At 39.3% G+C, this 22,889-nt stretch overlaps 1 protein-coding gene across 4 annotated transcripts in view; it reads right to left on the bottom strand.

Moving 5' to 3' along the window:
- Window positions 1-22,889, bottom strand: part of LOC144968701 (uncharacterized) — a 90,851-nt gene that overhangs the window by 51,646 nt on the left and 16,316 nt on the right. For all 4 annotated transcript variants that reach the window (XM_078907302.1, XM_078907303.1, XM_078907304.1 and 1 more), the window contains exons 5-10: window positions 20,449-20,569; window positions 19,697-19,841; window positions 18,740-18,775; window positions 17,840-18,015; window positions 16,731-16,922; window positions 15,134-15,302 (exon numbers count right to left, since the gene is read on the bottom strand). In XM_078907302.1, the coding sequence (XP_078763428.1) occupies window positions 15,134-15,302; window positions 16,731-16,922; window positions 17,840-18,015; window positions 18,740-18,775; window positions 19,697-19,841; window positions 20,449-20,569 (839 nt within the window). The remainder of the gene's footprint in view (window positions 1-15,133; window positions 15,303-16,730; window positions 16,923-17,839; window positions 18,016-18,739; window positions 18,776-19,696; window positions 19,842-20,448; window positions 20,570-22,889) is intronic.

Here is a 22,889-nt window from a genome sequence, read left to right as displayed (position 1 = left end):
AAGGGGGGGGGGGGGGGGGGGGGGGGGGGAGGTTTCTGAATTGCTTCTGTTGTTGGGATGTTGAATACACGGGCCGGTCGTCTTGTGGGTTTATTAATTGTTGTGGTCGGTTGATGTTCTTGGGTTATTGCTAAATTATGGGAGTAGATTGGAACTGGTGATGAAGGTGGTTATGCTTTTAAAAGGAAAACTTTTGATTAATTTGTTAGTAACCTATTCCCTTGCTCCCTTAGGAGTCCAAGGGTGGCCACCCACTTTCCCGCTCTCTAGCCGAGCGTCATTCGCTGCTTCAACTACTGTGCACGTGGTCTTTCCCTATGCAGCATTGGTTATTTTATTATTCTATGAATAAAGTTAATTTTTCGATAAGGTTAGAATCGTGTGAGGGGGGGGGGGGGGGGGGCAGTTGTGACTGTGGGTGTACAAGGTGTACGTTTTAATATTATAAATATTGTAAATATTCTTCTTTCCGAGTCGGCCCCGACTGATCTCATCTGCATACATGTGGTCCACGGCAGTCTAGACGCCGCAGCGCAATTGCTTCAGCCGAGCTTCAGGCGGGTTGGGCGGGACTAGACCCCTCCGGCATGCTGCGCGGCACACACATTGCCCCGCGCCGTCTCTGCCGTGGGCCGTTGCGCCGAGTTCGCCGGGGCCGCATCGGAAAAAAAAAAAAATAAAAAAATAAAAAAATAAAAAAATAAAAAAAAAAAGGGGATTATATCTTACTAAACACTTGTGTCACGTCCTTTCCTTGGAGGTTTGTTATTGTTATTTTGTTGAGTTTAGTATAAGTGGGAATTTTTAGGTGGGGGGGGGGGGATGTTGTTTTGTATGTTAGTATTAGTATCATAAATTATTAGATGGTTTTATCTGCCACATGATCTTTTAGAGCCGAAATAGGGTCTGTGTTCTCTACTCTAGCTATAGTTTTGCAATCCGATAAATAAAAATACAAAAAAGGTGGTACTCTGCATTTTTCCTTGGCGAGATCTTCTGTCGTTTATGTTGGTATTCTTTTCCGTCTCCGTTTGTATCAGGGTGATGGGAAGGGGGCTGTCTGTATTATCTATCTAGATGTGGGGTAGGATTGGATGTACTGTGTAGGGGAGGGGGGGGGGGGTGGGGTAGAAACAAAGGAAAAGGTAGAATTAGTTATATACAGAATGGTTCTGATTATATTATTCCGGGGGCCGAAGGGTTAGGAGAAGGATGATCGATTCATCGGGTTGTGTATCATTATCAATGCTGGGAGAGAAAGGGGGGGGGGGGGGGGGGGGGGGTAAGAATAGACATGGACGCACCTCGTTGTTTGTAACTAGGTTGTTTGGCAGTGAAGTTGGTGAAAAAGTTATGGCTATATCAGTGTGGTAGAGGGGGCGAAAGGGGAAGTTAATATAGAAAAGGATAATACTACAGCAAAAGTAAGGGAAGGAGAAATAACTAAATACTAGGGGTAGGAATATATAATAGTAAGTGGTCAGTCAGGTAAATGATCGATGATAGAGGTGTAAATAATATATGTATAAATAAAGTTTGTAAAGCTAGCTAGGGGGGCGGAGGGGAGGGGTAGAGCCAGGTTGTGGGTGTGGTGCAGAGAGTTGAAATGTCTCGGTGGAAGGTCATCTATCTGAATTGTGCTATTAGGTCGGTATATTTGTTCCATCTTGTTTCTCTCTCTTTATCTAAATCGTTTTTGTATTTCTTTTGTATTATGTTAAGAAATATTAATGACATGTCGGTATTAGTGGTGTTTTGTCTGTGTACTTGACCCATCCATGCAGTCCAAATCGCTTGTCTTGCTGCTGCTAGGATGTGTATGTTTATTTCATGTGTTGCATTGTCAGTTTTGGGGATGATATTATGTCTAAATGCTATTTCTGTATGTATGGTTTGTCGTATTGTTTTTTGTATTGTGTTTATTGTGGCTCTAATCAGTGTTTTTGTTTTAATGCAGTTTGTGAAAATGTGTACATTTTGTGTTGGACAAAGCGCTCGGCATAAGGCGCATCTGGGCGTGTTGTTTGTTGGTAAGGCGTTGAACATCAGTCTGTATGTTATATGCTTACTGTATCTAGAAGTATCATGTTTATGTAAGTTTTCTGAGGCCACTCTCATGTTATCTAATGTTAGTCCTGATGCGTGCATTAGGTCTTGTTCTCTGCGTCTGTTTGGTGTGTTTATTGTTCTGTATATCTGTTTACTGTCTAATTGTTTATTTATTGTGTCTGGGTATTTGTTTACTAGTCCTACGCATTCTTTGTAAAAAGGAGGGAGTGTCTTACCTCCGAAATGGGGGAGTGTGTGGTCGATCTTTTTAAATTGTGTTAGTCGTGTCCCTAAGTAGTATGACCCGAATTTATTTCCTGTCGATTCTTGTATTATTTTGTCAATATATTTGATCCTAGTTGTGTCTAAGGTTCTTTTAATACATTTTAGTCCTGTGCCGCCTGATTCTATGGGAAGTGTGAGTATTTCGTGTGGAATGGGTTTTGCGTCTTGTAGTATAAATGTGTCTATGCGTCTTTTCTAATTTCTTTATTGTGGTGAACGGAGGTTTGAAGATTTTGATGTAGTATAAGATTTTTGGAATAATGTAGGTGTTCACTATCCTGGTTCTATCGAATATATTGGCTTTGATGTATGTGTATGAATGTAGTTTCTTGTCTATATTGTGTACAATTCCACTCCAGATGTGTTTCGGTGTCGTGTGTCTTTGACAGTACGTTATTCCGAGGATTTTAATTTGGTTAACCCATTGCATGTCGGGTATCTGGGCTTTTTCGGTTTCTAAGGGTTCGGGACCGAGATTCATGATTTTGGTCTTTTTAATATTTAGTTGGGCACCACTAGCGAGGCCAAATTTTTGAAAGTTTCTAAAATTTTGTGTATGCTAGGTATATCACTCGGAATTAGGGTTGCATCATCGGCATACGCGATGAGTTTTTTATTGGCTTTTCCGGGAATTCTGGTGCCTTTAATTTTCGGGTTTCTCCTAATTTTTTCCAAAACGGTTTCGAGACATAAGATGTATAGTTGGGCCAAGAGAGGGCAACCCTGTCGTACTGACCGACCGATTTTGAAGGGATCAGATACTTTTTGATTGACTATTACACAGCTGGAGGGGTTGTTGTATAGTATTTTTATCCATCTTCTGTAATAAGGGCCTATGTTGTTGTGTTCTAATATTTTGTGTAAGAAACTGTGTTCTAATCTATCGAAAGCTTTCTCTTGATCGATGGACAAAATGTATGCGTGTGTGTGTGTGTCTGTTTTACGTATCCTATAAGGTCTCTGATGAAGTTTGTGTGTTGTTCTATTGTTCTGTTTTTTATGCTACATGTTTGTTCTTTGTCTATCAGTTGGGGTAGGTGAATTTTGATTTTGTTGCTTAAAGTTTTCGCTATAATTTTGTAGTCGGTGTTTAGGAGGGATATGGGTCTGTATTGTTTGACGTCTGTTGTGTTGCTTTCTTTGGGTATGAGGGTTATGTATGATATCTTTTGGCTGTTCGTTAATTGTCCTTCTTTGTGTATTTCTTTAGTCAGTTCTAGGAGGGGTTTTTTAAGGAGAGGGAAGAAACTTTTGTAGAATTCTACTGTTAGTCCATCGGGGCCTGGGGATTTGTTTGTGTTCATGTTCTCTATGCTGTGTTGTAGGTCTTCTATTGTAATCTCTGTATCTAATTGTTCTTTCTGTTCGTCTGTCAACTTCTTTGTATAATCGGTGTAGTGGTCTTGTATATCTGTTGATATTTCGCCACTTGTGTATAGTTGTTTGTAAAAATTGTAGAAGGTCTCAAGGATTTCTGTCTCGTTTTTTGTTATTTGCCCATCTGTTGTTCTGATTTTGTCTATATGTCGTCTATTGTGTAGTTCGTTTTCTATTCGTGCTATTGTGTCGTTTAAATCAGTGTAGTCGTTGCGTGTTTTGTATGTGCTTCTTACTTTGTGGCCTCTGAATTTTCTTTGTTCAATTTCTTTCAGTTTTTCTATTGCTTTAGTAACATGTGGTTGTGTTTGTATTTCTGTTTTGTTGTCACGCGCCCTGTCTATGTTGATGATTGTTTTGTACTTTGTTTCCTTTCTGTTGGTTTTGTCTTGTACTTTTCTCCCTATCATTTGTGTTAGCGTTTGTATGGTCTGTTTGAGGGTGTCCCACCATTCTCGGATGTTGTCATTTGGTATGTTGTCCGTATAGTCTAATATGATGTCGGTCATGTATTGTATGTAATAATGGTCCTGCAGGAGACTGTTGTTGAATTTCCAGTAGGCACTTTTTTGTTTGGGTCTTGTAATTTGGGTGCCGTACTGGGCGTAGACAGCTTTGTGGTCTGTGTAGTCTAGTGTGTTCTCTAGGTGTTTAATTTCTGTTATTGGGGTTGTTTTGGATATGTATATTTTGTCGAGTCTGGATCCTGTGTTTGCGAATGATTTAAAGGTGGTTTCTTTCCCGAGTGGGAATGTTTCTCTGTATGTATCTGTTAGATTGTGTTTTTCTAAAATTCGTTGTAGTATTTGTTTGTCTATGACTGTTTGTTGTGTTCTATGGTGAGTTGTGTCGCGGGGGTGTAGTGTATTATTGAAATCCCCTGCTAGGATGATGGGTGTTGATGGGTTTATTTCCATTCTTTTCTCTAAGTCTAAGAAAGTTGTCTTTTTTTCGTCCGTTCTTGAGGCAGGTCCGTAGATGTTGTAAATTTGGAATTTGTAGCCGTCTTGAGTCACGTCTATTTTCCCTATTCGTCCTGTGTTGTCATGGTCGTGTTGGGTAACAGTCCAATTGTCGGAGATTTTTATTATGGCTACTCCTCTACAGTTTCTTTTTTTCCTGTCAATTGTCCAAAATATATTTTTAACTTCTGGTTTGAGTTCGAGAAGTGTTCGTTCTTGTGTGAATTTGTCGTGTATGTTCGTTTCTTGTAACAGTAAGAAGTCTGGTCTTTGTTTCTTTATTAGATTTTTAATGTCTTGTATTTTCTGTCTCATGCCTCTGATGTTGAGTGATATGATTGTCAATGGTGGGGGGTCATCCTCTTTGTAGGGTGTTTTTATTTTGTATGGTTTGTTTTTAGTGTTTGATTTTGTTTGTTCTCTAGAGGTGGTGTGTTTGTTGTATCTAGAGTTGCGTTTGTATGTAGGTATATATGTGTGGACTGTAGGCTGCATGTCTGGGTTTAGTGTGTGTATTGTTTTGTTTAAGTATTGGGGTGTGTGTCTCCTATGTGTCGTGGTGGTCTGGGTAGTGATCTTTCCTCTCGATGTTTTGGATGGGTGGAGTCTTCCTCTTGAGGGAAGAGCTTCTTTGGTGAGGTGTGTATGCATGTGTTTGTGTAGGTATTGGGTAGTGTGTTCTGTGATTTTTTCGTGCTCTTGGGCATGCCCCAGGTGGTGATCGTGTTAGTGAAGTGTGTGCTTTGAAGGGCGATGGTGTGGTTGTATTTTTTGGGGGAGAGTTTTTGGGTTTGTTATTGGGGTTGGGGGGTGTGGATGGGGGTGTGGGTGATGTTGCCCTTTCTAAAGGGATTATTACTGGTGTTGGTGTGGTGTGTTGGTGTAGGTTTGTCATGGATGACGTTCGTTTTGGTGTGTGTGAGGAGTTGTGTGGTTCCTGTTCTAGTTGCTTCATTGGTGCAGTTTTTGTTGTGTTGGTATCTTTTGGGGTGTTGTCTTGAGGGTTTGTGTTTGGTGTCTGTGGTTTAGTGGTGTAGCTTGTGAGTAGTGGTGTATTTGGTGTGTTGTTGCTTTTTTGTGTGTTGGAGTGTTGTTGTTGTGTGTTTCTTTCCCTTTTTTACTACCTGGTTCCAAGGTTCTTGGGATTGGGTTGGTGCGTCCGGCAGGGGGTTGCTGGAAGGCGTGACAGAACCAGTAGGTGAAGATGGAAAAGGAGGAGGGATAGTGGGACTTCGTGCTGAATTCACTCCTGGTGCATACCGTGCTCTAGTAGGGCATAAGTAGAAAGGGTTGCCCCACATTGTAGCATGTGGAGCATGCCGGCACACGCCCAGGAATGTGCACTTTTACGTGGTGGAAGGCGCCACCTACCTCAAATTTTAGATAGTGGGGTATTTCTACCCCATCTATCTTCTCCAGACGGAACGTATACGAGTCCAGCTCGTCCCGTCTGGGTTTGCCGACAACGATGGTGCCGGGCTTGGCGAAGGGGGCGAGGGCCCTGGTGAGGCCGCCTTCCTTGACGGAGGGAGCCACCCATTTCACCCATGCCGTGACCTTCCTATCTTGCTGGACAGCAAGGACAACTTACCAGCGGAGTCGGACGTGTATGTACAGCGACGTTTCGACTTGCTGAGAGGGAAGACTGTCCATTGGCTGCTTTGAAAGAATCATCAGGACGTGACAGACATGCGAGGAGTACCTGCGGTATCAGACGGGTGGCCTACTTCTTGCTGTATCGGACAGCACGGAAAACGACGTATCGGCCTGCTGACCGTCCATTGGCTGTTTTTGACGTTTCATCAGGACGAGCCTGCCTTGCCGTGTCGGACGTGCGAGGAGGAACTGCCGGGTCATGCCTATTTGTCAAGCTGTGTCGGACAGCAAGGATTACCAGCGGAGTCGGACGTGTATTTGCAGCGACGTATCGGCCTGCTGATCGTTCATTGGCTGCTTTGGACGTATCGTCATGACTACACGAGCAGCATGGACCAACGAGGAGCTGATTGGGCTATTGCGTGATCAGATGGCCCAGCAACAACATCAGATGGAGATGCAGTGTCAACAGATGGAAACGTTAATGGCCTTGGTGATGGATCGACCCAAGTCGTCAGTGTCCAACACCAGGTTCTGCGAGTTTGATTCAAACGCGGAGCTGTGGACGGACTATTGGTCACGTTTCCAGACGTTCGTAAAGGCCAACTCCTTTCCATCGGACAGGATTGCGGAGATTTTTCTCACCAACCAATCGTGTGCCATCTTCAAGCTGCTGGCAAACCTGGCTTCACAAAGCATTCCTCTCAAGGACGTCAACGAGTTATCAAAGGACGAGATCCAGCAGAACATGGTTGACCATTTCAACCCCAAAAGATTCGTTGTTCGGGAGCGTTACAAATTCTGAACACGAACAGAAAGGAAGCCAGGAGAGACTGTCCACGAGTTAGCTGCCAGAATTCGGCAAAAGGCAGCTACGTGTGATTTTGCCTCGATCAAGGACCCGTTGGACGAGGCAATGAGGACTCGATTCGTTTGCTCGATCAACAGCGAGGCTACCATCAAAGCCTTGTTTAAAGTAAAGGACGACGAGCTGACGTTCAATCGAGCCATTCAGATCGCCGAGGAAGTGGAGGAGGCTGGAAAAGTTGCCAGAGAGACGGTCGGCACATCAAATGCCGATGTGTTTAAGTTCCATCCCTATCATAATCCGGCTCGTAAACTGCCCACGGCGAATAACAAACCGTCTCCAAAGATCAACCGCCAATCAAAATCAACGGAGAACAGGGACCAGAAAACCCGATGCTACCGTGCCTCGGGAACCACTCAAGTGATGCCTGTCGATTCAAGGAAGCCCTTTGCCACCACTGCGGCATTAAGGGCCACATAAAGTCTGCCTGTCGGAAGAGAAGTCAGCTGTTTCTGAATTGCTTCTGTTGTTGGGATGTTGAATACACGGGCCGGTCGTCTTGTGGGTTTATTAATTGTTGTGGTCGGTTGATGTTCTTGGGTTATTGCTAAATTATGGGAGTAGATTGGAACTGGTGATGAAGGTGGTTATGCTTTTAAAAGGAAAACTTTTGATTAATTTGTTAGTAACCTATTCCCTTGCTCCCTTAGGAGTCCAAGGGTGGCCACCCACTTTCCCGCTCTCTAGCCGAGCGTCATTCGCTGCTTCAACTACTGTGCACGTGGTCTTTCCCTATGCAGCATTGGTTATTTTATTATTCTATGAATAAAGTTAATTTTTCGATAAGGTTAGAATCGTGTGAGGGGTGGGGGGGGGCAGTTGTGACTGTGGGTGTACAAGGTGTACGTTTTAATATTATAAATATTGTAAATATTCTTCTTTCCGAGTCGGCCCCGACTGATCTCATCTGCATACATGTGGTCCACGGCAGTCTAGACGCCGCAGCGCAATTGCTTCAGCCGCGCTTCAGGCGGGTTGGGCGGGACTAGACCCCTCCGGCATGCTGCGCGGCACACACATTGCCCCGCGCCGTCTCTGCCGTGGGCCGTTGCGCCGAGTTCGCCGGGGCCGCATCGGAAAAAAAAAAAAAAAAAATTAAAAAAAAAAAAAAATAAATAAATAAAATAAAAAAAAAGGGGATTATATCTTACTAAACACTTGTGTCACGTCCTTTCCTTGGAGGTTTGTTATTGTTATTTTGTTGAGTTTAGTATAAGTGGGAATTTTTAGGTGGGGGGGGGATGTTGTTTTGTATGTTAGTATTAGTATCATAAATTATTAGATGGTTTTATCTGCCACATGATCTTTTAGAGCCGAAATAGGGTCTGTGTTCTCTACTCTAGCTATAGTTTTGCAATCCGATAAATAAAAATACAAAAAAGGTGGTACTCTACATTTTTCCTTGGCGAGATCTTCTGTCGTTTATGTTGGTATTCTTTTCCGTCTCCGTTTGTATCAGGGTGATGGGAAGGGGGCTGTCTGTATTATCTATCTAGATGTGGGGTAGGATTGGATGTACTGTGTATGGGAGGGGGGGGGGGTGGGGTAGAAACAAAGGAAAAGGTAGAATTAGTTATATACAGAATGGTTCTGATTATATTATTCCGGAGGCCGAAGAGTTAGGAGAAGGATGATTGATTCATCGGGTTGTGTATCATTATCAATGCTGGGAGAGAAAGGGGGGGGGGGGGGGGTAAGAATAGACATGGACGCACCTCGTTGTTTGTAACTAGGTTGTTTGGCAGTGAAGTTGGTGAAAAAGTTATGGCTATATCAGTGTGGTAGAGGGGGCGAAAGGGGAAGTTAATATAGAAAAGGATAATACTACAGCAAAAGTAAGGGAAGGAGAAATAACTAAATACTAGGGGTAGGAATATATAATAGTAAGTGGTCAGTCAGGTAAATGATCGATGATAGAGGTGTAAATAATATATGTATAAATAAAGTTTGTAAAGCTAGCTAGGGGGGCGGAGGGGAGGGGTAGAGCCAGGTTGTGGGTGTGGTTGCAGAGAGTTGAAATGTCTCGGTGGAAGGTCATCTATCTGAATTGTGCTATTAGGTCGGTATATTTGTTCCATCTTGTTTCTCTCTCTTTATCTAAATCGTTTTTGTATTTCTTTTGTATTATGTTAAGAAATATTAATGACATGTCGGTATTAGTGGTGTTTTGTCTGTGTACTTGACCCATCCATGCAGTCCAAATCGCTTGTCTTGCTGCTGCTAGGATGTGTATGTTTATTTCATGTGTTGCATTGTCAGTTTTGGGGATGATATTATGTCTAAATGCTATTTCTGTATGTATGGTTTGTCGTATTGTTTTTTGTATTGTGTTTATTGTGGCTCTAATCAGTGTTTTTGTTTTAATGCAGTTTGTGAAAATGTGTACATTTTGTGTTGGACAAAGCGCTCGGCATAAGGCGCATCTGGGCGTGTTGTTTTTTGGTAAGGCGTTGAACATCAGTCTGTATGTTATATGCTTACTGTATCTAGAAGTATCATGTTTATGTAAGTTTTCTGAGGCCACTCTCATGTTATCTAATGTTAGTCCTGATGCGTGCATTAGGTCTTGTTCTCTGCGTCTGTTTGGTGTGTTTATTGTTCTGTATATCTGTTTACTGTCTAATTGTTTATTTATTGTGTCTGGGTATTTGTTTACTAGTCCTACGCATTCTTTGTAAAAAGGAGGGAGTGTCTTACCTCCGAAATGGGGGAGTGTGTGGTCGATCTTTTTAAATTGTGTTAGTCGTGTCCCTAAGTAGTATGACCCGAATTTATTTCCTGTCGATTCTTGTATTATTTTGTCAATATATTTGATCCTAGTTGTGTCTAAGGTTCTTTTAATACATTTTAGTCCTGTGCCGCCTGATTCTATGGGAAGTGTGAGTATTTCGTGTGGAATGGGTTTTGCGTCTTGTAGTATAAATGTGTCTATGCGTCTTTCTAATTTCTTTATTGTGGTGAACGGAGGTTTGAAGATTTTGATGTAGTATAAGATTTTTGGAATAATGTAGGTGTTCACTATCCTGGTTCTATCGAATATATTGGCTTTGATGTATGTGTATGAATGTAGTTTCTTGTCTATATTGTGTACAATTCCACTCCAGATGTGTTTCGGTGTCGTGTGTCTTTGACAGTACGTTATTCCGAGGATTTTAATTTGGTTAACCCATTGCATGTCGGGTATCTGGGCTTTTTCGGTTTCTAAGGGTTCGGGACCGAGATTCATGATTTTGGTCTTTTTAATATTTAGTTGGGCACCACTAGCGAGGCCGAAATTTTTGAAAGTTTCTAAAATTTTGTGTATGCTAGGTATATCACTCGGAATTAGGGTTGCATCATCGGCATACGCGATGAGTTTTTTATTGGCTTTTCCGGGAATTCTGGTGCCTTTAATTTTCGGGTTTCTCCTAATTTTTTCCAAAACGGTTTCGAGACATAAGATGTATAGTTGGGCCGAGAGAGGGCAACCCTGTCGTACTGACCGACCGATTTTGAAGGGATCAGATACTTTTTGATTGACTATTACACAGCTGGAGGGGTTGTTGTATAGTATTTTTATCCATCTTCTGTAATAAGGGCCTATGTTGTTGTGTTCTAATATTTTGTGTAAGAAACTGTGTTCTAATCTATCGAAAGCTTTCTCTTGATCGATGGACAAAATGTATGCGTGTGTGTGTGTCTGTTTTACGTATCCTATAAGGTCTCTGATGAAGTTTGTGTGTTGTTCTATTGTTCTGTTTTTTTTATGCTACATGTTTGTTCTTTGTCTATCAGTTGGGGTAGGTGAATTTTGATTTTGTTGCTTAAAGTTTTCGCTATAATTTTGTAGTCGGTGTTTAGGAGGGATATGGGTCTGTATTGTTTGACGTCTGTTGTGTTGCTTTCTTTGGGTATGAGGGTTATGTATGATATCTTTTGGCTGTTCGTTAATTGTCCTTCTTTGTGTATTTCTTTAGTCAGTTCTAGGAGGGGTTTTTTAAGGAGAGGGAAGAAACTTTTGTAGAATTCTACTGTTAGTCCATCGGGGCCTGGGGATTTGTTTGTGTTCATGTTCTCTATGCTGTGTTGTAGGTCTTCTATTGTAATCTCTGTATCTAATTGTTCTTTCTGTTCGTCTGTCAACTTCTTTGTATAATCGGTGTAGTGGTCTTGTATATCTGTTGATATTTCGCCACTTGTGTATAGTTGTTTGTAAAAATTGTAGAAGGTCTCAAGGATTTCTGTCTCGTTTTTTGTTATTTGCCCATCTGTTGTTCTGATTTTGTCTATATGTCGTCTATTGTGTAGTTCGTTTTCTATTCGTGCTATTGTGTCGTTTAAATCAGTGTAGTCGTTGCGTGTTTTGTATGTGCTTCTTACTTTGTGGCCTCTGAATTTTCTTTGTTCAATTTCTTTCAGTTTTTCTATTGCTTTAGTAACATGTGGTTGTGTTTGTATTTCTGTTTTGTTGTCACGCGCCCTGTCTATGTTGATGATTGTTTTGTACTTTGTTTCCTTTCTGTTGGTTTTGTCTTGTACTTTTCTCCCTATCATTTGTGTTAGCGTTTGTATGGTCTGTTTGAGGGTGTCCCACCATTCTCGGATGTTGTCATTTGGTATGTTGTCCGTATAGTCTAATATGATGTCGGTCATGTATTGTATGTAATAATGGTCCTGCAGGAGACTGTTGTTGAATTTCCAGTAGGCACTTTTTTGTTTGGGTCTTGTAATTTGGGTGCCGTACTGGGCGTAGACAGCTTTGTGGTCTGTGTAGTCTAGTGTGTTCTCTAGGTGTTTAATTTCTGTTATTGGGGTTGTTTTGGATATGTATATTTTGTCGAGTCTGGATCCTGTGTTTGCGAATGATTTAAAGGTGGTTTCTTTCCCGAGTGGGAATGTTTCTCTGTATGTATCTGTTAGATTGTGTTTTTCTAAAATTCGTTGTAGTATTTGTTTGTCTATGACTGTTTGTTGTGTTCTATGGTGAGTTGTGTCGCGGGGGTGTAGTGTATTATTGAAATCCCCTGCTAGGATGATGGGTGTTGATGGGTTTATTTCCATTCTTTTCTCTAAGTCTAAGAAAGTTGTCTTTTTTTCGTCCGTTCTTGAGGCAGGTCCGTAGATGTTGTAAATTTGGAATTTGTAGCCGTCTTGAGTCACGTCTATTTTCCCTATTCGTCCTGTGTTGTCATGGTCGTGTTGGGTAACAGTCCAATTGTCGGAGATTTTTATTATGGCTACTCCTCTACAGTTTCTTTTTTTCCTGTCAATTGTCCAAAATATATTTTTAACTTCTGGTTTGAGTTCGAGAAGTGTTCGTTCTTGTGTGAATTTGTCGTGTATGTTCGTTTCTTGTAACAGTAAGAAGTCTGGTCTTTGTTTCCTTATTAGATTAAAAGTAAAGTAAAGAGTAAAGACGGTGACAAAGGTCAAATGGAATGCGGCCCGACCTTTGTGGAAGACCTGCTACTTGAACGATGTGTCAGTCGTTTTCGAGGTTGACACTGGTTACAGGACAACATCATTTCAGAAAAGACCTGGAAGAAGTTACGACGGCCTGCACTGTCACGTGCAAATACCGTTGTGCTTCCAAAGCAGATCTTCCAGTGATTGACGTTGCCAGCCTGGCGACCTCAATATCTCCGGGACCCGAGTGCGTGATTAGACAAAAATTTGTCGTGACAACTTTGGATCTGAATCTCCTTGGCCGAACAGCGATTAAAGATCTTGGACTGTCGGTGGATGCCCTCATTCATCCCCAGACTGGCAAGATGGGCACTTACCTTGAGCCAGTACGATTACAAAATAGAGTACCGAAAGACGTCGGACCACGGAAATGCCGACACGAGTCGTTTGCCATCAGGACCTGACCAAATATTCGACAAACGAGAGACCGGAGATGATTCGTCAACAATCTGCGCCATCCAGATGGTATCTCCCTCTCACCCTGATGAGCTGACTAAAGAATCCCAGGACGATCCAGTGCTATCGGCTGTCTTCAAATACTTGGAAGAAGGATGGCCAAAGAAGATGAAACCCAACAAACAAGAGTCCTGGTCAGTTGGGTCGTTCAGCAGAATTAAAGACTTCCTTACCTCATCGAATGGTTGCTTGTTCTATGGTGATCGTGTGGTGGTTCCAAAGAAGCTTCAAGAACGTATTCTTCAAGTACTACATCTGGGCCGTTTTGGAATGCAACGAATGAAACAGCTAGCCAGAACAGCTGTGTACTGGCCTGGAATCGACACAGCGATTGTCAACACCACCAGAGGATGCATGTCGTGTGCTGAGAACCCAAACATCCCTCTAAAACAGTCGATACACCCATGGATTATGCCCGACAAACCATGGGAACGTGTCCATATCGACCAAGCCGTGAATTTCAAAGGACACAACTGGCTCGTGATGGCCTACTCCAAATATTCGTGTGTCCACCAGATGACATCCGTCACCACGAAGGCGACAATTCAAAAGCTGGACGAGGATTTTGCGCATTTTGGATACCCATATACCATTGTCACTGATATTGCGCAGTGCTTCTCGTCAGCTGAGTTTGCCAGTTTTTGTGAAAGCCGGGGTATTCAACACCTACAGGGAGCCCCGTATCATCCAGAGACCAACGGTGCAGCTGAGAGACTGGTACAGTCATTTAAAAAGTCGCTAAGGAAGTCCATCCTCAGTACCAGTGAGGCCTTACACGAGTTCCTCATCCAGTACCGGAGAACTCCCCTGTGCAGCGGCTATAGCCCAAGCGAACTTCTGATTGGTCGACAGACACGGGCGAAGAGAGATGTGCTCCTGCCTAACAGCCGTGAAAATCTTCGCTCGCCCAGGAAAGCTAAGTTCACAGTGAACAGCCAGTACTATGCCCTGTCTTTTCAGAGGGGGCGTAGGGACAAGTGGGTGCCAGCGGTTGTAGCATCAGTGATATGGAAACCGAATGTTTGATGTGAAAATCGTGCCGGATAGTCCTACTTTGAGAAGACACGTCGACCAACTGCGCACTCGCCACAGTAGTTAACATGTGATTATATTATAATTGTGATAACGAGACTCATGATATATTGTAACAGATTATTCCAGTGCTTGGACTGTCAAATGGACTTGATATAGTGTATGTGATCACTGGACATTTAAAATGGTATTGTTCGTACGGGCTTTTAAATGTTAATCGCAACGGCGATCTTCTGGATGTGTAACATAGAATTTCAAATTAACTTTGAAATAGTGTTTTATGCGGACTGTTACATTATGTGTGTCTATGTTAATATTTTGATGGTTAAGCCTTCAGTAACCTTCAGGCTAGAAGGGAGGTGTTATGATGTATTGTTATTATTGAGTTATTGCCCTTTACAATAACTAATATATACTTTCATGAATAATACACTGAATTACATTTAATTGCTTATTAATAATGTCACAATTGAATACATTTTAAGAATACATTATATTCGTATCATTAGTTAACTACACTTGTACATTAACGTTATATTACATAACGTATATTCCTGTTTATGTATATTTTTATCCTGCATGTTTAATGTTACTAAGTCTGTGATATATGATTTAAAGAACTTGAATAAATCAACTTGATGATTGTCTACCAATGAGTGTCTTCCCTGTCAGTCTTTGTATGCACTGCCTTTTGGTACATAACACACTGAAAGGTTGAGCGAGAGATATTCACACATTTGTGAACTGATATTGGTCTAGACAAAGATGCGTTTAGCCATGTCACAATAACAGAATTCTTATTTAAAAAAGCGTTAAAATGTCGAAACCTATTGTATATTTTCTGCTACTACACTCCTACCTGTTAAAAAACGAGATCACTTTATACGAACCCTCCTCGTTAGCGATCGTATCTTCTTTGTACCTGTTCTATGGATTTAACGAACTATTTATATAACGAATTAATCTTATGGTCCATGGGGTTCGTTATATACGAGTTGGAGTGCTATTCCACACCACAGAAGCAATACCATTTAAAAAGATAACACTGAATTGAAACACTCACCAACACAGAGATCACGAGAGAAATCAACGTTGAAAAGTCCTATAAAATCATCGACACTATAAACAACATTGCCGTTGCCTGCCATGATATTAAGCATGCTATCCGTCAAAGCATTTCCAACACGAATGATGATCACTTGAAAGTTGTTGTTTTGGGCATTTTGAATTGCCTAGAGCGAAAATAAGTCAATTAAAAGAATTAAAGTATTTATAACCAAAGGATTTTTTTTTTCCAATGACTCAGTTGAGAGAAAAGAATCGATGCATATCAAGCATGCATTCGATTTTTTTTTTCTGACCACTTGTCCACCCAACAGTGAATGGGTAGATGGGTTTGTTAAATGTCGTGGAAAATACTTTGCAATAGACTATCGTCCTGCCAAAAGGGTCTCATGCAATTGGTTAAATTCATTATATTACAGAACTTTTTATTCTTCATGCCAGCTCGAACGTTTTCACATGTTATGCGATCAGAATGTATAAAAGTCAAAACATGATCAGATTTATAATGTTTTTCTCCTCTGGATACGCTTTTATGCTCATCCGAGAAGTATTTCATTATGCCGTTCGCCATTGTTCCGATAGTTTAGAACCAGTTACTGAGTTACTATGTGTCATTACGAGGGAAGTGACGTCACAACTGTTGAGCACTATTTCTTTCGGTAATCAAACGAATAATCCGGCATTGCTATTTTATTAGGATCAGTCTAGACCGTTTTATGTTCTTCAGTATGCATTGGTGCCTGAAAACATCGTTATGTGCAATCTTTCTTGGACTATCATACTACTACTACTACTACTACTACTACTACTACTACTACTACTACTACTACTACTACTACTACTACTACTACTACTACTACTACTGCAACAACAACAACTACTACTACTATTACTACTACTACTACTACTACTACTACTACTACTACTACTACTACTACTACTACTACTACTTCCACTGCTACTACTACTACAACTACTACTATTACTACTACTGCTACAATAACAACAACTACTACTATTACAACACAACAACTACTCCTTCTACTACTACTACTACTACTACCACTACTACTACAGCTACTACTACTATTACTACTACTGCTACAATAACAACAACTACTACTACTACAACACAACAACTACTCCTTCTACTACTACTACTACTACCACTACTACTACAGCTACTACTATTACTACTACTGCTACAATAATAACAACAACTACTACTAATACTACTACTACTACTACTTCTACTACTACTACTACTACTACTACTACTACTACTACTACTACTACTACTACTACTACTACTACTTATACTACTACTACTACTACTACTACTACTACTACTACTACTACTACTACTACTACTACTTCTTCTAGTAGTAGTAGTAGTAGTAGTAGTAGTAGTAGTAGTAGTAGTAGTAGTAGTAGTAGAAGTAGTAGTAGTAGTAGTAGTAGTAGTAGTAGTAGAGGAGGAGGAAGACGAGGAGGCAGAGGAGGAGGAGGTGTAGCAGTAGTGGTAGAAGTAGAAGTAGTAATAATGATGGTATTAATACCTTTCTTATACCCATTTTTCCTATCCCTCCACGTACCTGTCTCACAGCGTTTGGGTCTAACGGAGGTCCATCGGTAATGAGAACAATTGTCATTCTTTTCTGAAATGGATCATCTTTCAGCATTTTGACGGCCTGGTTCACAGCAATGTCCGTTCCTGTACCTCCAGATTTAGGGAATACCAGTTTTTCTCTTATCGCTGTCGCAAGATCATCCTTGTTTGACATTGGCTAGAGAAGAACATCAATTGAAGAATGGCTAGTGTTTTCAAAGTATGTATACAGACTTTCAGTCAGACACACATACAGACACATAACGGACTTGGACACGGGACATACCCCAGGAACCAATCTGGACCTACAGCGAGTTTCATACCACAAAACCACAATGCAGCACGAACACGTCCATGTACAAATACACACAAACACATACGAAACAAACAAAACCTTAAATACCTACCTGATAACACTAGATCGACGGTTGTTCGTAATAGCCTTTATTTTCCCGCAAAATATTGCGGGTTCTCCACGACTATATTAAAAGTTTCTATTAATCTGATATGGATCACGATAGCTCAGTTGGTAGAGCACACCCTTCACACGCAAAGGTGATCGTTCCCAGGCAAATTCGAGATTTTTATTTTATGACCCCTCCCTTGTCTGCCAAATTGTGATTGGGTAGCTGGGTCTTTTATATCTCACGGATATTAGTTTGCAATAGACCAGCGTACTGTCTACACGATAACAAATAATTGCTATCGTTTGTTCATGATAAACTCCGGCTGCATGGGCTATACGGCTCTGAGTGTGTACTTTTAACATCTTATAATGCGTAAATAAAATAATCCATTGATGGCAAATCTATCCTGAACTTGGGGTCCCGATAGCTCAGTTGGCAGAGCACTTGCTTCTCACGCAAAGGCACCGAGATCGATCCCGGGTGCAGTTGAGATTTTTTTTCAGCATAGATTGGGTAGCGGGGTCTGTAAGATCTGGCGGAAAGTACTTTGCGATAGACTGGCGTCCTATCCACAGGGTAGCAAGCAATTACTCGTTGTCACACTATTGAAACTGGGATAAACTTTGGCTCCATGGAGGGGGTGCGGGGAGGGGGGGTGATCCATGGACTTGGGATATTCTGAACTTACGCGAATCATTGTATTTCTTTTCTGAAGGTTGAAATTGGTTGCAAAAAGTTTCACTCCAATGCGATTTCTTGAATTTCTAAAGCGAAGAGCAGTAAAAGCCAAAAATTGGCGAACAGTTTCTCTGTATCGTAAAACACTGTCGGAGCCATCAGTCAGAAGAAGAAAGTCGTTACAATCTGAAAAATAGAAAACAAAAATAATATTGTGTTAGAAAAAAACATCTGCTATCATCAGTCTGCTATTTACCTCAATAACCTTACACAACAATAATCTCCAAACCACCCCCTCTTTGCACATCACACGCACATCTACATATACATGTATATATACACACATACACATAAGCACAAATTAGCACCGTATTAAATAGCACAAAATATATGCAAAATAATCGTTTCCCAGAAGACCCCAGCTGAAACAAATTTGTTGATGATAATTTTTTAAAAGGTGATATATATATATATAATATATATATATATATATATATATATATATATATATATATATATATATATATATATATAGAATATATATATATATAGATATATATATATATATATATATATATATATATATATATATATATATATATATATATAGAATATATATTTATATATATAAGACAATTGTCTTTATTCGGGTGTCCATGTCCTATTCGAGTTTAATTATAATATTATAGTACCAAGATCTATATTCAATGAAGTTAGCTTGCGACACTTTAGTCATTTCAGTGTTAGCAAAAATGAATATATGAGGATCTTGAAGAGATCTGCAATTCCAAAGTATAAAGAATAAAAAAAAAACAGGGAGTACGTTCAAACAAGGAATAGGGGGTAAAATTCAAGAGCAATCAATTCATGTTCCTTGTCTACACAAGATTGACAAGAAGACAACACTTACCTTCCAGTCCTGTGTTGCCTCCAGGAACAACCTTGGCTGAAAAAAATAGGAGATACAAAAAAATATAATCAATTAAATGTATACGCCATTTCCATTCATTGGCATAGATAGAGAGATCTCTATTTCAAAAAGCCAATATTGAAGAAACGTTTAAGGAAATGTTATTAAAATATCTCTCAGATGATAGTAGTTGTGAATTTAAGAAAACATTTGATCTATTTATAACCGTACTGTTAATGAAATAAAACTATATATTGTTTTGAATCAATCTATCGAAAAATATGTAATACTTTTGAACCTAAACATACATTTTAGCATAGATACACCAACACCAAGAGATCTAAGTTTTAGAATGAATTATAGAATGAACTATACAACTCTCTTTATCAAAAATGAAGACGCCTATTTACCAAATCGAATAACTTAGAAATGAGCTTACTTATTAGTGTCATAATGCAGATAGTGATGCAATTTAAAGTGTTTAAAATCCAGTTTCTATTCGTGCCAGTATTATTTGTAAATCAAGGCACATATTATGCTTTATTTAAAAGTAAAGCTTTACTTCCTTACTATACTTATCATCTGTCGGCCGTTATTTTTGGAAGTCGATGACAAATCGTCTTGACTAAATATTTTGGTTGAAAAATCCAAATCATGAGAAATAAATCCAAATCTGGTCAAATCTGGTATCAAATAATCTGTATAAACCTATTAGAATAGGTGACGGGTATAAATAAAACAACATTAATACGACGACTCGCGTATATCATTTACAAGGAATTAAGTTAAATGGATTTTACGTGAAGTATGATCGATTCAATTGTTTTAGTATTGATGACTGAAGAAGGGTTTAGAGCCATAAACATGTTTTGTTAGGATTTTTGGGGGTTTCTTTGTTTTTGTTTTTGTTTTTGTCGTATTGTTGTTGTTGTTGAATACAATGAATACAAAGCTAACCTGGACAAGCAACACTACTCCGCCAGTCAATAGGTGTTCTGTATTCCTGGACAACGTTAGATATTTCTCGTAACAGCTCTTGGTTTGCATTCTCAATGGACATACTCAGAATGATGATATGATTGTCTTTGGCAAGCTTTGCTTCCTATTATACATGATAAACATAAGAAGCAAGAAAACAAATTAGCGACATCAAAATCAATATGATAATGATGATGATGATGATGATGATAATATAATAATAACAATAATATTAGTAATAATAATAATAATAATAATAATAATAATAATAATAATAATAATAATAATAATAATAATAATATGATGATGATGATGATGATGATGATGATGATGATGATGATGATGATGATGATGATGATTATGATAATAATAATGATAATAATGATAATATTAGTTTGAGAGTTTTTGCCAAAATGAGGGTCGTTTAAATCTTTCGATATTTGAAGGACGATTTTTTTGGCAAAATTTTAAATCCATGTCCGGCAGTTAACTAGTTAAATAATAATAATAATAATAATAATAATAATAATAATAATAATAATAATAATAATAATAATAATAGACTCTTATAGAGAAATGAGAATAGGTCCTTGTTCCCGCTTTTTAACGAATGCGTGGGATAGCCAAACGGGTGGCGTCATCGTAGGAATGTAAAGATCGGGTTGTCGAATATTTCTTTAGGAGTTTTGTGAGGTAGGGAGGGGCAGTGTTTAATATTTGCATTAAGTTACCTGTTTTGTGGCTCTCGAGTTGTCTGCTATTCCATCAGTAATAAGAACAATGAGAGCCCCGCTTCTGTGTCCATCATACGCCATTCTTCCTATGGACAATGCATAGTCGAGCAGTTCTTCTCTGAAAATTAAGAAAAGAAACATAAGTAAATTTAGAGACCCGCATCTTCAAACTGGTATTATTTTGGTCAAAATTGCAAACAAAATGGCGGCTATCTCACCGGAACAACGAGGAAATACAACAAAATTCACGTTTTCAAAGAAAAGTCCATTCAAAAACACTAACACGCCAGTCTTCTAACTCAAACATTCGTATTCATTTGCAAAGTGCACCATCAAAGACTGAAACGCTCTTCCCCAATCAAGCGACGATTATCAAGCCACTTCAGCCTAAACACTAAAAATGACTGCCACATTCAACAACTCTTTCCGTCCTCGAATACAAATACTCAGAGTTGGGTCGACTTTGTGTAATATTCAAATTGAGATTCAGAACCAGATGAAGAAATAATGGCAGGTCACATTGATAAAATAATCGATTTCAATAGAATCGGTAACTATCGGAGAATGTGTCGATTGTCAGACATTCAAAATTAGATAATACATAAATTAAATACCTCGCTTTATATATAGAAAGACGTCTTACACAAAAATTGATGTTAGTCAAAAAACAAAACAAAAAACAAAACAAAAAAATAAACGCATGTTTTTGTTTTTTAAATTTTTGTCACATATTTTTAACAAATTAAATTTGAGAAATTCTTTTTGGCAGAGGAACCGTCTATTTTTATGCAAATCTAGGGACCATGAAAAAGTAATACCGATTACAATAATTATCCATCCTTAACTGAATAGAACAGTAAAGTTAGGTGCCCCAAACGTAAACAATAACAAGTTGCTAGTGATTTCCGTTAGGGACCGGAATAATTTACGCACAATATAGGTCTCCCAATTTTGTAGTTTGAGTTGTAGGCAATACACTTTCAGTATTGAAAATATGTTTACATAAAATCTAACAGTTGCAGAAATAATAATATAAGGCTAAATTATTATGAAAATCAGGCTCCGAATAATTCTCGTTTTGTTCACACCAGCGCAATAATTTGCTCTGGTCTAAAAATAGATAGACTGAAACTTTTGATAAATTTTAGAAAATTTTACCTTTTGTTCCATAAAATATCCATATCTAGACATTATTTGATGCATGATCGAGTATTTATGAATATGTGTTTCTTTTGCCACCTAACAGCCAAATTTTAAAGGTTATTTTTTTCTATAATTTACATTGGAACTTGAGCTGTCAAGACAGGAACATGTGGTTTGCCACGTGCTTCTCGACCTTTGTTTACGTTTGGGGCACCTAACTTTACTGCTCTATAGAACCCTCGAACTCCTACTCTAGACGAAAATGTCACATAATTCAGTAGGGGTATGTCCACTTCTTGCCTTTAAAACAATTAATCTTCTCTTGAGGAAAGTCGTGACCTTCTTCGTCAACATCTCAGAGGGATCTGCAATAATTTCGGTTTTTGTTCCGAACATGATGTCCAATTTTAACGAAGTCTTAAGTGTCAGAGTTTTTGCCAAGATGAGGATCATCTTAATCAATCGATATTGAAAGAACGAATTTCTGACCAAATTTATAAATACGTTTTCTTTGTAGGGCATAGCATGTTAGCTGGTTAATATCAGATTGCATTATACACCATTTTCAAGAAAAATATTAAATTTGGCAAAGGAGTAGAAAGGAACAAATTCCAGCAAACTTGGATGTGGAGTAGTCGGTTAACTTCTCTAATGACCGTAGACAAAGTTGACACCTATATCACTTAGCGGACTAGATTTAGTTATTTACTAGTCTAGTAAATGACTTGCCAGTCTTAAGTTAGATTTTACGAACATTTTCTAGTCCTGACTAGCTAGGCTTTTGCCTATAAGTGGGCGTTGTAAGGGAAGTGACTAATTTGGCTATTTTCTGTGGGTAACACCAAGCTATCTAGTACACGATGGCAGGTAAGATACCAACCATCATACTTTTAACGCAAAAAAGTTCGAAAGAGGAAATTAGCAAAACAACTGGTATAGATAATATTTCGTTCCGTTTCATATTTGAACTTACTTTTGCCATGATGAATCAAATCACGTGATATTGACTGTCGACTGATCAGACTACAATGATATCCATGGTCGACTGTTAATTCTAAATTTAACCCGATGAAAGTTTCATTGAAACTCAAACAAATTGAACCAAAATAACAAACAATAATCAAAACAGAAAGTGTGTTCTGATGAATCACATTATTTCAGTCAGTTACACTGCCAGCAGACTAACTTTTGTCTCCACTATACTTTCTACGTTGCTATCTTGTCGACGCTATGGTGAATCATAGTTACTTAGTCTCAGACTAAGCTTGAAGGCGGGCCTTAGCAAATGACTAAAA

The sequence above is a fragment of the Berghia stephanieae genome, chromosome 3 (assembly GCF_034508935.2).
Source record: "Berghia stephanieae isolate SIO BIC M18660-M18661 chromosome 3, UCSD_Bste_1.3, whole genome shotgun sequence".
Lineage (NCBI taxonomy): Eukaryota > Metazoa > Mollusca > Gastropoda > Nudibranchia > Aeolidiidae > Berghia > Berghia stephanieae.
This window is presented reverse-complemented; position numbering and strand designations above follow the sequence as displayed.